Source organism: Bombina bombina, chromosome 3 (assembly GCF_027579735.1).
Source record: "Bombina bombina isolate aBomBom1 chromosome 3, aBomBom1.pri, whole genome shotgun sequence".
Taxonomy (NCBI): domain Eukaryota; kingdom Metazoa; phylum Chordata; class Amphibia; order Anura; family Bombinatoridae; genus Bombina; species Bombina bombina.
Window position 1 is genome coordinate 605,897,789 of NC_069501.1, and position 16,597 is coordinate 605,914,385.

The 16,597-nt window shown below is 37.9% G+C and overlaps 1 protein-coding gene across 1 annotated transcript in view; it reads left to right on the top strand.

Moving 5' to 3' along the window:
• Positions 1-283: 283 nt before the first annotated feature.
• RHCE (Rh blood group CcEe antigens) overlaps positions 284-16,597 on the top strand; it is a 129,437-nt gene continuing 113,123 nt past the window's right edge. Inside the window, exon 1 of the mRNA XM_053704808.1 lies at positions 284-468. Coding sequence (XP_053560783.1) covers positions 327-468 — 142 coding nt within the window. The 5' untranslated portion in view covers positions 284-326. The remainder of the gene's footprint in view (positions 469-16,597) is intronic.

The following is a 16,597-nucleotide window of genomic DNA, read 5'->3' on the forward strand; positions in this document are numbered from 1 at the left end:
ATTCAAAGTACTTCTTGAGATACCTGCGTTTTGAAAGGTTTCAAGAAGAATTTTCCTCATCTGCCTTTCCTGTTTTCCTATAAAATAAACGTATCCAGTACAGATAAATGGGTAATTACAATATGTGTTATAAACTATTATTTTTTTTTTACCCAGTGTTATCCCTCTAAAACTTGCTGACAAAATGTAGCATGCCGGACCAGAGAGATAAGGGCAGTCACCACGTTTTAAGTTACACCCTTTATGCGTAGTTCTGTACTCAGAAGTCTTTTTGATGCTTCAAGCAAACCATCAAAACTCAACACTGAATTAACATTTTATTTAAAATGCCACCAAGGTACACTCCTAGTTTAAGAGGACTTTTGCCTTGGTTGCTCATATTCTTTGAAATTATTTTTATACTTATTTTTTTATTTTGTTTTTCTTATGACTACCAATCAAACGAGAGATATCTTCAGCTGTATCCAGGTATGAAACAGATGAAACATTTCTTATGTTTTGTTCACTATCCTTATACACTGTCATAGAATTAACCACCCTGTTATTTTGCTACTTTTATATTGGATATAGCTTGATATTTTACACTCTTTCAAACTTAGTACTGTTAGATTTTGTTCACTTCAAAATATTTTTCAAAATTAGTGTTTTCTTATACTTATTATAAAACAAGGTTAAGAAAATTAAGATCAAATTGAATATTATGTTTAAAGACAAATTAAAAGGTTAAAGGGACAATAAAGTTACATGGTTTAGACAGAGTATGCAATTAAAAAAAAGAACAAAAGAGTTAACAATTTTATTTTTTGCATGCTCTGTCTAAACTATGGAAGTTTAATTTTGACTTTACCGCCTCTTTATAACGGTTATTGTTGATCAAATTCTATATTCATATAACGTGTTTTATATCTGCCTAAAATGATCTTCAAAAAAGGAAAACATTAGGGCTAAATATACAAACATTGTTTATTTAAATAGACATTATGTGGTTAATTATTTAAACGTGTATCTAAATTATTTACAAAAATCCCTGTAGAGTTTTATCTGTTTTGTAGAAAAAAAGGTGTTAGTGAGAATGTAATCTGCAATTGAATTTATCCCTACAAATAAATTAGCAAAGCTCTTATAAAAACAAGCTTGATGTATATAGTCACTAATCAATTGTTAAATATTCTTTGTTTACAAACTACAAACACTAGTGATCTAGCAAAAAAAACAGATCATAGTCTCCCGTAGATGTTTTTGTGCTAACAGATCATGAGCTTGCTGTATGTATTCTTCATTTGTCACAGTTGTTAGTGAGCGCATGGCATCAAATTAAAAAAAAGTGTTAACTGTGTTTTGCAAATATATATTTTGCACTACATTAGGATTAATTTAAAAACAGGTGTTTTGCCCAAGATGTGTTCAAGAAATTACATAAAATACTGCAGGTCTAAATTTATAAGATTATAAATTTGAGACTTCTTTTGTTTATATTTGGACAAATATTAGTAGATCCCATTGATAAACCTTAGCCAATTAAATTCTAGGTGGTAGATTTATCAATCAGCGGATACTGCAATCTACCCCCGAAGTTTACGGCTTGCCGAAAACCTGAGTTAAGACGCAGCAGTCGTAAGACCGCTGCTCCTTAACTCATCTACCACCTCTGAGGTGGCAGACAGCAATCACCCCAATCAGATACGATCGGGATGATTGATACCCCCGATTGGCCGTGAAAGTGCATGGAGGGGCATTGCACAAGCATTTCAGCAGAAATGCTTGTGCAATGTTAAATGCCGACAGGGTATGCTGTCGGCATTTAGCGATGTTGGGCGGATATGATTCGCCACAGCAAATCATGTTCGCCCGCCGCTTGATAATTCGGCACCTAGGTATTGCTGATATAAAGCATATAAGCATATGTCAGTAATTTCTGTTAGATACAGTCGTACGATGGGGGATACAATCCCCCAAAAAAATATTTTTAGGGAAATTGTAACTTTAAATCACGCTTTATGGTAGAAAACAAACAAACTATGCAATAAACTTTCATTATTTAATTTGCATGATTTTTCTGTAATTTAAATCTGAACAGACTATTGCATGGAATTCTGAACCCTGACCTTTCTACATGCTGCATAGTGATTTCTTGGTATGTGCAGGAGCGCAAATATATTTGTCTCGAATTGTCAACAACAATAGATAAAGAGATTTAAAGAGTGTGCTCCTGTACTGCAAAACCATGCAAATTGTACTAATAAATTAACAGTTTAAAATGCCTTTGATATTTTGGGTGCAGTAATTAATTTATGATGCATTTATTTTAAAAATAGACCTTAAGGTCCCTTTATGATCTTTGTGTGGATTAACTGCTACATTTCTTGTGTTGTGATTTTTTTACATCTCCTTATGTGGAAAATAAACTCTGTCCTCTAGCAAGTCAGATTTTTTAAAATGATATCTGTTCATGTGACTGGATCAAGGTAACTGAAACTGCACAGAGGTGCAGATATGCTGGTGCGTTTGCTGTCCTTTGTTGTTAGAGTTTTGACACTCTTTATCTAATGGATATCAAAAAGAAAGGTAATAATTCCCTTGGCCACCCGTAAGGCTGTTATGATTTACCATACTCCCAGGGTTGAATCTTACTTTAAGAATGTGATGGTTTAGATTCACAGACCACAAATACTGGGTTTTTCAATGAAAACTCCTATTGTGTATATATTAAAATGCATCTCTATTAAAGAGACATAAACTTTGATGGTGTGGTGGGGCTATACTGCACCAACATATTACTATGATCCTGCTGCTACAAAGCAGAATAAAAAAAGAAGATAATTTAGTTTTTTCTAAATTAAAGGTACATGAAACCCAAACAATTTATTTCATGATTCAGATAGAACATACATTTTAAACAACTTTCCAATTTACTTCTATCATCTAATTTGCTTTGTTCTCTTGGTAGTCTTTATTAAAAAAAAAAGCATACCTAGGTACACTCAGGAGCTGGGAGCTAGCTGTAGATTGGTGGCTGCACATATATACCTCTTATCATTGGCTTTACCCATGTGTTCAACTAGCTCCCATTGCTGCGCTTTCAATAAAGGATACCAAAAGAATGAAGGAAAATTGAGAATAGACGTAAAGTGGAAGGTTGTTGAATATCGTATGCTCTATCTCAATCATGAAATACATTTTTTGGGTTTCATGTCCCTTTAATGATACGATTGGCACTAGGTGAATACTAGGTGTTTGTCTCAGCACTAACACAGATGTCAGTTGGTAAGTGTGCTCTGTTTGTTGTACACAGATCACTCCTACCAATAAACTCCATCGAGAATGCACAAAGCACAGGGGTCAAGTCCAACGGGAACTGATGGGAACAGTGTTCCTGCACTATTTTTGCAGGAGGAACTAAGTTCCCTGTCAACAGAGAACAGAAACGCTTCAGTAAACACTGGTGCTGCTGGTAGGAGGAGCTGGCACATCTGGTTAGAGGGATAGTAAAATCCTCTAGTAATGGGCAGTATCACTTCCTACAAAATACTAAATGCAAGCCTGTCAGCGGTCCTGCTGTGTTATCACCCCGCACTGTGTGGAACACATGGTGCTTACATTTCTGTGTGTTTGCTCTGTGGTTATTTATCTCCCTTCAGCAGAAATATGACTATTGCACCTTAGGTTGGTGAGACTGTGTGAAAGAGGAAGTGTCTGGAGTTTCTGTCAGACATGGAGGTCTCAGCCTGCCCTGGAAAGGAAGGAGAGGGGAGGAATGTAGGTGGGATGAAAATAAGCTAAGTTGGCTATGCACCATGTGAGTTTAAAACAAAGTATGGATACCCTAGATCAGTGATTTGCAACCTTTTTTTTGCCGTGGCACACATTTTTACATAAAAAAATCCTGTGGCACACCACCATCCCAAAATTTTACAAAATCACCCACTGTAGCCTATGCCATGCCTCCTACAAACTATACATGACATATTGACATTCATTCACAAGCAATCATAATGATTGTCTGTGAATGAATTTCAATGTCATGGTTGTAAATGATGCCTGATGAGCCTGTCACATACCTACCAATATTTCGTAAATTTGAAAGAGGGACACCCCCGCACTGTTGTCAGTCTGCCACGGCACACCTGAGGATCTCTCACGGCACACTAGTGTGCCACGGCACACTGGTTGAAAAACACTGCCCTAGATCTTGACTTTAAACAGGTGTTCATGTGTGTCTAGTTTAGTTATTTTAAAGTTGGTTTAAAAAAAAGTTCTGTGTTTCACCAAATTAAAAATGTGCTCATTAAGCAGGGAAGAATCATGTCCTTCCAGCTTCCTTCTTTTTCTCTGATTGGAATTCCTTTTAGTTCTTCCAGAGATAGCTTGGATGAGGTTTGCAAGGGAAATACTTGCGTACACAAAAAGGAAAATAGTCATTGCAATTAAAGGTGGCTGTGAAACATCTTGAAGTAGGATAAGCCCAATTACACCAATAGTATGTACAGTTTGTTTATCTTGTGTTTATGTTGGTGTTTTTATGTCTATCAAGTTATGGTCAACAGGCCAGATTCTCTGCAGAATGCTGACCTGTGCAAGATAATTTATTTGCTGCAGATTCAACGTTACCAGTTTTTTCCCAAATTGCAAGGTGAACTGTTGTGCTTTCAATGTTACTCTGCCCTCATGCCTCCTGCTTCCTCTGCCAGTGTTACTTGCTTCAGATTTACTTGGTATACGTGTTAATGGTAAAAGAAAATGACACTCAGATGCCTTGTGACAATAATTTTACTTTAAATAACATTATCATTGTTTCTTACTGCAGAGTGAGTGCACACACCAACCTTATCAAGATAATGATATCAGATGTTTACATTACAGAGCCTTACACATCCTTAGAGCCAGGGAGTTACATCTCCATTTTACTAAGGCTCTTAGATTTTTTGATTGTTCAATATCATCTATATACAAATGCCCCTTCATGTGTTCTAAAAAGTGTGAGTCTGGCTTCTCAGTATTCAGTATCAGTTGAATCCTAAATTACAAATACAAATTTTACATCTACCATGTAAAAATTAAACCATGGATGTCCATCCTCAGGCCCAAAGGCAACCATTCAGCCCTTTATTAGTTTTAATATGCTTTCATTAACCAGAGTGCATAGAGGATATACATATAAACACAGTGTGTGTGTGTGTGTGCGTAATACAATTTTAATTGTGAGTGGGGGGAAGCTTGGTGAGTTCCCTCACTTTTTTTTTTTAAGAACTTGACCCCTGACAAAGCACAAGGCTAAAACTACTTTGTTAAAGGGCCACTAAACCCAAAATCTTTCTGTCATGATTCAGATAGAGAATACAAATTTAACCCCTTAACGACCGAGGACGTGCAGGGTACGTCCTCAAAAAAAAGGCAGTTAATGCCTGAGAACGTACCCTGCACGTCCTCGGTGTGCAAAGCAGCTGGAAGCGATCCTGCTCGCTTCCAGCTGCTTTCCGGTTATTGCAGTGATGCCTCGATATGGAGGCATCCTGCAATAACCTTTGGTAGCCATCCGGTGCAGAGAGAGCCACTCTGTGGCCCTCTCTGCACCGGAGATCGGTGGCTCCCTGCGTTGGTGGGTGGGAGACGGACCGGGAGGCGGGTGGCGGCCATCGATGGCCCTGGTTATGTGCAGGGGGGCGGGATCGTGGGCGGGGATAAGCAGGGGCGCGCACGGACGCGCGCGCGTGCACGGGAGGGCGGGGGCGGGCGCGTGCACGGGGAGGGAGCGGGTGGGAACCGCTACACTACAGAAAATGTATTAATAAAAAATTTATAAATGTCTAAATATTTAAAAAAAAAAAAAAAAGATCAGCAAGGTGGTGGGGGTTTGTCTGTGTGGGGGGGGGGGGGGAAGCTACACTACAGAAAAAAGCCAAACAAAAATAAAAAAAGCACTTTTTTTTGCAAACTGGGTACTGGCAGACAGCTGCCAGTACCCAAGATGGCCCCCAATGAGGCAGAGGGGAGGGTTAGAGAGCGGTTTTGGGGGGGATCAGGGAGGTTGGGGGCTAAGGGGGGGATCCTACACCCTAGCATATGTAAATATGCTAAAAATTTTTTTTTTTTTTTTTTTTAAAAAACCTTTTATTTTAGTACTGGCAGACTTTCTGCCAGTACTTAAGATGGCGGGGACAATTGTGGGGTGGGGGAGGGAAGGGAGCTGATTGGGAGGGATCAGGGGGTGGGATGTGTCAGGTGGGAGGCTGATCTCTACACTAAAGCTAAAATTAACCCTGCAAGCTCCCTACAAACTCCCTAATTAACCCCTTCACTGCTAGCCATAATACACGTGTGAGGCGCAGCAGGATTTAGCGGCCTTCTAATTACCAGAAAGCAACGCCAAAGTCATATATGTCTGCTATTTCTGAACAAAGGGGATCCCAGACAAGTATTTACAACCATTTGTGCCATAATTGCACAAGCTGTTTGTAAATTATTTCAGTGAGAAACCTAAAATTGTGAAAAATTTTACTTTTTTTTCAATTTGATCGCATTTGGCGGTGAAATGGTGGCATAAAATATACCAAAATGTGCCTAGATCAATACTTGGGGTTGTCTACTATACTACACTAAAGCTAAAATTAACCCTACAAGCTCCCTAAAAGCTCCCTAATTAACCCCTTAACTGCTGGGCATAATACACTTGTGGTGCGCAGTGGCATTTAGCGGCCTTCTAATTACCAAAAAGCAACGTCAAAGCCATATATGTCTGCTATTTCTGAGCAAAGGGGATCCCAGAGAAGAATTTACAACCATTTATGCCATAATTGCACAAGTTGTTTGTAAATAATTTCAGTGAGAAACCAAAAGTTTGTGAAAAAATTTGTGAAAAAGTGAACGATTTTTTGTATTTGATCGCATTTGGCGGTGAAATGGTGGTATGAAATATACCAAAATTGTCCTAGATCAATACTTTGGGATGTCTACTAAAAAAAACATATACATGTCAAGGGATATTCAGGGATTCCTGAAAGATATTAGTGTTCTAATGTAACTAGCGCTAATTTTGGAAAAAAGTGGTTTGGAAATAGCAAAGTGCTACTTGTATTTATGGCCCTATAACTTGCAAAAAAAGCAAAGAACATGTAAACATTGGGTATTTCTAAACTCAGGACAAAATTTTGAAACTATTTAGCATGGGTGTTTTTTGGTGGTTGTAGATATGTAACAGATTTTGGGGGTCAAAGTTAGAAAAAGTGTGTTTTTTTCAATTTTTCCTCATATTTTATATTTTTTTTATAGTAAATTATAAGATATGATGAAAATAATGGTATTTTTAGAAAGTTAGTTTAATTGCGAGAAAAACGGTATATAATATGTGTGGGTACAGTAAATGAGTAAGAAGAAAATTACAGCTAAACACAAACACCGCAAAAATGTAAAAATAGCCTTGGTCCCAAACGGACAGAAAATGGAAAAGTGCTGTGGTCATTAAGGGGTTAAACAACATTACAATTTACTTCTATTATTTATTTTGCTTCATTTTTTAGATATCCTTAGTTGAAGAAAAAGCAATGCACATGGGTGAGCCAATCACACAAGGCTTCTATGTGCAGCAACCAATCAGCAGCTACTGAGCATATCTAGATATGCTTTTCAGCAAAAGAATATAAAGAGAATTAAACAAATTAGATAATAGAAGTAAATTAGAAAGATGTTTAAAATTGCATTCTCTTTCTAAATTATGAAAGAAAAAATGTGGGTTTCATGTCCCTTTAAGCTCAGTTTAAAAAAAAAAAAAAAGCAAATCAACAAATAAAATTGTTGAAAGAATATAATATTTTTACATACATAGGGCCAGATTACAAAGGGAGCGCAAAATATCGCTTTCATGAAAGAGATATTTGCACTCCACTGTGTAATACCAGCGCACCCTAATGCGTTCTGGTAATAACATTTTATAGCAATGCAAACGCAAACTCGTGTTTGCATTGCTTGGAAGCATTGCGCTCACGAGATTGGGCTTACATAGGCTCCAATTGGAGCCTCGTTCTGATGCCATTAGAGACCGCATCAGAACCTAAGTGCAGCGAAGGGGGTAAGTAGGGCAGCGATGGCAGCAAATGTATTATATATATATGAGATTATATACATAAATATTTATGTGTTTATATGTGTATATTAACAGATAAATATATATGTATTTAAGCATATACATATATATTTACTGGGAACACACAGTTCCCATAGACTGCAATGTAAATGCACTTTTCAGTGCCGTTTTTTTTCTCTAACACCCCACTCCCTCCAACTTTAGCCACAAAATACTGCTTAGTGCAGTTATTTTATTAAAAAATGAAGATACTGCTAAATTAAAACTACACTGTATTTTGGGGGCATTTGGGACATATTTATAAAATTAACCAGAAATCTGATCTCTGGTTAATTTTATAAGCGTTAATTGCTTCTCACGGTAGCAATAACCAGCCACTTGTAATAGCTGATTCATTATTGTGCTCGTAAACGGACACATTTTCTTGTTTGCGGGTACATGATAATTTAGCGCTCCATTTGTAATCTAGCCCATAATAAAAAATAGTGTAACATATATGTACATTCAATAGGTAGCTGAGAACAATAATGATTATTATAAGTTAACAATCATTTCTCTGTCATAATCGGAATAACAAAAAGAAGTAAACATAATAGATAGCCACATTCATTCAAGACTGCATCAATATGAATAAGGAGGGACTAGAACTTTGCTATTTAACAAACTTACGGCTAGATTACGAGTTGTGCGTTAAGGTAAAAAAGCAGCGTTATGAGGTCCTAACGCTGCGTTTTTACGCCCGCTGCTATTACGAGTCTTGCAGGTATAGGTGTACCGTACACTTCTTTGGCCTTACTGCAAAACGACTTACCTAACCTTCGTGAAGTCTTTTTTTCTATGGGACTTCCATAGTGCCGGTATTACGAGTCTGTCCTGGGAGGCCAAAAAGTGAGCGGTACAGCCTACCAAGAGTCCTATGCATGTAAAAGTCAGTAGTTAAGAATCTTATGGTACAACGCCGTAACATAAAACTCATAACTAAAGTGCTAAAAAGTACACTAACACCCATAAACTACCTATTAACCCCTAAACTGAGGTCCTCCCACATTGCAAACACTAAAATAAATTTTTTAACCCCTAATCTGCCACTCCGGACACCGCCGCAACTATAATAAACATATTAACCCCTAAACCGCCGCACTCCCGCCTCGCAAATATTAGTTAAATATTATTAACCCCTAATCTGCCGTCCCTAACATCGCCGCCACCTACCTATATTTATTAACCCCTAATCTGCCGCCCCCAACGTCGCTACCACTATACTAAATGTATTAACCCTAAACCTAAGTCTAACCCTAACCCTAACACCCCCTAACTTAAATATAATTTAAATAAATCTAAATAATATTACTATCATTACCTAAATTATTCCTATTTAAAACTAAATACTTACCTATAAAATAAACCCTAAGCTAGCTACACTATAACTAATAGTTACATTGTAGCTAGCTTAGGATTTATTTTTATTTTACTGGCAAGTTTGTATTTAGTTTAACTAGGTAGAATAGTTATTAAACTATTTAATAACTATTCTACCTAGCTAAAATAAATACAAAAGTACCTGTAAAATAAAACCTAACCTAAGTTACAATAACACCTAACACTACATTATAATTAAATAAATTAACTAAATTAAATACAATTAACTAAATTAAATACAATTACCTAAATTAAATTAGCTAAAGTACAAAAAACCCCCACTAAATTACAGAAAATATTAAACAAATTACAGATATTTTAACTAATTTCACCTAATCTAATAACCCTATCAAAATAAAAAAAAAGCCCCCCAAAATAAAAAAAACCCTAGCCTAAACTAAACTACCAATAGCATTGCCCTTAAAAGGGCAGTTAGCTCTTTTGCGGCCCAAACCCTAATCTAAAAACACTAACCCCCTGAAGATCGACTTACAGTTCTGAAGACCGGACATCCATCCTCAAGGAAGAGGCATAAGTCTTCATCCAACCGGGCCGAAGTCCTTTAACGAAGCAGGGAGAAGTCTTCATCCAAGCCGGGTGAAGTGGTCCTCCAGACGGGCAGAAGTCTTCATCCAGACGGCATCTTCTATCTTCATCCATCCGACGCGGAGTGGCTCCATCTTCAAGACATCCGACGTGGAGCATCCTCTTCTTCTGACGACTAAAGACGAATGAAGGTTCCTTTAAGTGACGTCATCCAAGATGGCGTCCCTTAGATTCCGATTGGCTGATAGAATTCTATCAGCCAATCGGAATGAAGGTAGAAAAAATCCTATTGGCTGATGCAATCAGCCAATAGGATTGAAGTTCAATCCTATTGTCTGATCCAATCAGCTAATAGGATTGAGCTCGCATTCTATTGGCTGTTCCAATCAGCCAATAGAATGCAAGCTGAATCCTATTGGCTGATTGCATCAGCCAATAGGATTTTTTCTACCTTAATTCCGATTGGCTGATAGAATTCTATCAGCCAATCGGAATCTAAGAGACGCCATCTTGGATGACGTCACTTAAAGGAAGCTTAATTCATCTTTAGTCGTCGGAAGAAGAGGATGCTCCACGTCGTATGTCTTGAAGATGGAGCCGCTCCACGTCGGATGGATGAAGATAGAAAATGCTGTCTGGATGAAAACTTCTGTTCGTCTGGAGGACCACTTTGCCCGGCTTGGATGAAGACTTCTCCCGGCTTCGTTGAGGACTTCGGGCCGGTTAGATGAAGACTTCTGCTGCTTCCTTGAGGATGGATGTCCAGTCTTCAGAACTGTAAGTCGATCTTCAGGGGGGTTAGTGTTAGGTTTTTTTAATGGTGTATTGGGTGGGTTTTATTTTTAGGTTAGGGTTTGGGCCGCAAAAGAGCTAACTGCCCTTTTAAGGTCAATGCCCATCCAAATGCCCTTTTCAGGGCAATGGGGAGCTTAGGTTTTTTTAGATAGTATTTTATTTGGGGGGTTGGTTGTGTAGGTGGTGGGTTTTACTGTTGGGGGGTTGTTTGTATTTTTTTTTTACAGGTAAAAGAGCTGATTACTTTGGGGCAATGCCCCGCAAAAGGCCCTTTTAAGGGCTATTGATAGTTTAGGCTAGGGTTTTTTTTTTATTTTGGGGGGGCTTTTTTATTTTGATAGGGCTATTAGATTAGGTGTAATTAGTTTAAATATCTTGTAATTTGTTTATTATTTTCTGTAATTTAGTGGGGGTTTTTTGTACTTTAGCTAATTTAATTTAATTTAGGTAATTGTATTTCATTTAGTTAATTTATTTAATTATAGTGTAGTGTTAGGTGTTATTGTAACTTAGGTTAGGTTTTATTTTACAGGTACTTTTGTATTTATTTTAGCTAGGTAGTTATTAAATAGTTAATAACTATTTAGTAACTATTCTACCTAGTTAAAATAAATACAAACTTGCCTGTAAAATAAAAATAAACCCTAAGGTAGCTACAATGTAACTATTAGTTATATTGTAGCTATCTTAGGGTTTATTTTATAGGTAAGTATTTAGTTTTAAATAGGAATAATTTAGTTATTATAGGAATTTTTAGTTAGATTTATTTAAATTATATTTAAGTTAGGGGGTGTTAGGGTTAGGGTTAGACTTAGGTTTAGGGGTTAATGCATTTAGTATAGTGGCGGCGACATTGGGAGTGGTATATTAGGGGTTAATAAATGTAGGTAGGTGGCGGCAATGTTAGGGATGGCAGATTAGTGGTTAATAATATTGAACTAATGTTTGCGAGGCGGGAGTGTGGCGGTTTAGGGGTTAATATGTTTATTATAGTGGCGGCGAAGTTGGGGCAGCAGATTAGGGGTTAATAAGTGTAGGTAGGTTGCGGCGACATTGGGGGCAGCAAATTAGGGGTTAATAAATATAATGTAGGTGTCAGCGATGTTGGGGGCAGCAGATTAGGGGTTCATAAGTATAATGTAGGTGGCAGCGGTGTCCGGAGCGGCAGATTAGGGGTTAATAAGTATAATGTAGGTGTCGGCGATGTTCGGGGCAGCAGATTAGGGTTAATAAGTGTAAGATTAGGGGTGTTTAGACTTGGGGTTCATGTTACGGTGTTAGGTGCAAACATAAAATGTGTTTCAATGGGGCTGCGTTACTGAGTTTTACACTGCTTTTTTGCAGGTGTTAGACTTTTTCTCAGCCGGCTCTCCCCATTGATGTCTATGGGGAAATCGTGCACGAGCATGTACGACCAGCTCACCGCTGACTTAAGCAGCACTGGTATTGGAGTGCGGTAAGGAGCAAAATTTTGCTCAACGCTCACTTCTTGTCTTTTAACGCCGGGTTTGTAAAACCCCGTAATATCAGCGCTGCAGGTAAGTGAGCAGTGAGACAAAACTGCTCGTTAGCACCGCACAGCTCAAAATGAAAAACTTGTATTCTAGCCGTTGGAGAACAGAACTTTTTTAAAAGGATTGAAACAGGATAACAACTTCTAGAAAAGTTCCTATATGTATAGGAGAGTCTATCAGCTGATTATTTCACCTGTGCACTGGTTCAGCTATAATGAAAACCTGCCCTGTTGGGGATACTTGAGGACCACTGTTGAGAAACAATGATTTAAACTATCCATCATGCTAGCTATATATGTCCAGCATATGTTACAGTATGCAAAAAGTGAAAAACTATGATATACTATGAAAATATGCTTAGTTACACAGTCTACAGTAAGAGATTGGATATCTATAGCAGAGGTGAAGCACTTTACCCAGTTCAATAATGTGCAACTCCATACCAGTGTAATAAGTACAGGTCTGGTGGTAACGTCAAATGAGGTGTATTTAAGGCCCACATGCTGTAAGTATAACTTGGCAAACAAATTGTAGCATGTCAATCATCGGCTGTATGGCCCTGTTACACAAGACCTTATTCACAAAGTCCATTTGATATACGAATTGAAGACACGGCGGGCCCACCTCACATACCTCCTTTAGCAAGCAAGCTGTATGGATTCTTTCTTTAGTGCTGATCCTTCCCTCTGGGTATTGGTGTGCGGGTATACCTGGAGACTCTCTGGAACCCGGTTCCGCTCCTATTCCTTCCGCTCACCCTGGACTTGCCTCTCCATCGGATCCCTTCTGCAATGCTGTGCGGCTGGTGCGTGACGTAACAAACGAGGGTGTGTGCTCACCATCCAATCTCTGAACGGCTTTTTCGGCACAGTTAGACAGCGTGGTGAAAACGGCATATAATAACAGCAAAAGAGGACATACACCACAGCTGTGATAAAACAACGTATTTATTCCAAACAACTTACTACTACTACTCATACAAATTTATTAACACAAAATCACAACATGTATACTGACTCCACTGGATTAACATTTCAGGAAAAATGTGATGTCACAGCATTAGACAATTTAAGATTCCCTGTGTGAGGAAGGGAATACAACTAGGTGGTATAACAATGAAGCCCCAATCAAGGTTCTACCCGATTCAATCTAGGGGGGATATTGTGGAAAATTTTCACTCAAGGATAGAAAAAGATCTTATTAACCTGAAACTTAAGGGTAATCCCACAAGGTCCAACATATCATCTAAAGAGAAACAGGCAATCAAGTCTCTGCAGCAGGACAGAGACTTGGTTATAAAAAATGCGGACAAGGGGGGCACAGTGGTAGTCATGGACAAATCCATGTATGTAGCGGAGGCATTAAGACAATTAACTAACACCGAGAACTATATAGTACTTGCTAGGGACCCTACTAAACAATTTACTGAGTAATTCAGTCACCTATTGGATGATGGTGTGGAGCAGGGGTGTATTGACTTAACCACAGCTCAATGTCTTTATGTAGAACACCCCAGAACACCCCTGTTCCACCACCTTCCAAAAGTGCATAAGTCTTTGGACCAAGTCCAGGGTCGTCCCATTGTCAGCGGGATAGGCTCTATTTTTGAACGCCTGTCAGAGTGGCTGGATTCGATACTCTATCCCTTTGTCAAATCTTTACCATCTTATATCAAAGATACTAAGTCGGTACTCAAACTAATGAAGGAGATTACCTGGCAGGAGGAATATTGTTGGGTCACTGTGGATGCAGTGGCCCTATATTCCTCTATACCGCACGAAGAAGGTATAAAGGCAATCGAGTATTATCTGAAATATCATTCGGAGTTCTCTACTGATTTCCAAAAATATGTGACAAGAATAACTAGGTTTTTATTAACCCACAACTTTTTCCAGTTCCAAGATATTTTCTATCTCCAGAGGTGTGGAACCGCCATGGGGGCAAAATTTGCCCCCTCTTACGCCAACCTATTTTTAGGTTGGTGGGAGCGGCTCCACATCTTTGGAGATAGAAATACTTACAAAGACGATATTTTCCTATATGGAAGATATATCGATGACCTCCTCTTCACATGGAAGGGGAGGGTGGAGGACATTGATAAATTTGTACAACTTTTGAACTGGAATAAAGTGGGATTAAGTTTTACACACGAGATAAATCCTGACACTATTAATTTTTTGGACATTACTCTTAAAGGTAATATTGGTAAGCCTGTGGTGACTAAGATTTATAGGAAGCCAATATCAGGAAATTCACTGCTTCATGGTAGAAGTTGCCACCCTAAACACACTGTGGGAGCAGAAAGGAGAATTTATACGCCTTAAAAGGAACTGCACACTTGAAAGCGACTTCTCACATAAAGCAAATTAATTAGAACACAGATTAAAGGATTGAGGCTACACAAATAAAGTCATAAAGACAGCCAAAAGAAAGGTAGATGGTTTGCAAAGATCTTCTCTATTGATGGAAAAAAGCAGAAATAATGAACCAAACCAAGGGGTCAATTTTATCACCAATTACAGAAAACAATTCCCTGAGATTGTGAAAATAATAAAAAAACATTTCTACATCTTAGAGGCTGATGATAAATTAGTAGATCTTGTGAAAATAGGGGTCAGAGGTAGTTCCAAAAAATGACCAACTTTGGGAACTATGCTGTCTCCTACATTTCTGAAAACTGAACCAGACAGACCCTCATCATGGTTAACAAACTTGGGTATGTACCCATGTGGTCACCACAAATGCAAACCCTGTGAATACTTAACTAAAACAAAGTCATTTACTTCGCATATAACAGGGGAGACATTTAAAATACTATCCTGTTTAAATTGCATGTCCACAGAGATTATTTACCTATTGTACTGCCGCTTATGTGGAATGCAATACATAGGCCTCACCTCTAGAGACATAAAGTCAAGAATCAGAGAACACCTATCCACAATTACTAGGGGTTAATCCAATACCCCTCTGGTGTGGCATTTCAAACACAAACATAAAGGTGACATCAACACGCTGCGGTGGTGTGCAATTGAGAAGGTCAAACCACCGAAAAGAGGGGGTGATGTGGAAAAATGATTGGCAAAAAGGGAGGCCTTCTGGATGTTTAGACTAAGGACGAGACATCCAGAGGGCCTAAACTCAAGATATGATCTGATCAATTACTGGGAATAAATATATCCCATTGATCATATCATATAATATCTGCCCCCCTTTCTGCATTCATACCAATAAGATTTTTATCATCAAGCTGTATAAGCTTCTTATGAATTGGGAGTATTGTATATTAACTATAAAGAACACATTAACTTATCTTGCACTACAGTTGGGGATATCTACATTTATATATGGACCGTGTTTAGAATGTTGTCCAATATATATAAACTACAGTCGACATATAGTGACTGTTTATGGTTCAGTAGGTTATTTTCCTTATATTAAATTTGAACCCAAACGGAATATCTAACATTGATTAGATTATGCCATCTCTTATACTATACAACTGTAAGAAGGAAACCATCTAAAAATGTATGAATGATTAGAGGTGCATTAGAGGTTAGCGAGGATATTGTCTTAGGGATGCTGATCCCATCATAAATGGATATTGGCTACAATTTATTGTGAATTTCTTTGGCAACTATTCAACGTCGGGACTAAATTTCACTTACAGATATTATACTATTTAAAAGTATTCCTCAATCCTCTCTATGTATCAACTAGAAATAACACAGAATTATAATTTCAATGCTGAGTCAAACTTAAGTTTGTCACATTGCAATAGCAAGGTAACGTCAGGTTCGTATGACATCCTCTTCTTTCTTGTTAAGAACATATATAATATTTTCAATGGGGACTAAACAAACTAGTATCAAATAATTCTAAGTCACCATATCTTAGATTGGGGAACTAATAACTATGGTTCCTAGACAAAATGTCCAGCAGGTCAATCAAATTAAATAAGTATATTCATTATCTCACATTTTCTGGCAAGGTTAATAAAGAGTTAAAGGAGGAGTTACATTGATACCCAATTAGCTTACAGAGTGTGCTTTTTAAACCTGAAGGTGTCTGCAAAATATCAGGCTATGACTACGGCTTTATGCTGAAACGCGTAAGCCAATTTTTGCTCTGCTCTCTTTAACCATTTTTTATTGGATGCTGCTGTCCTTTATATTTTTAAAGTTGTTTGGAATAAATACGTTGTTTTATCACAGCTGTGGTGTATGTCCTCTTTTGCTGTCAGCATATG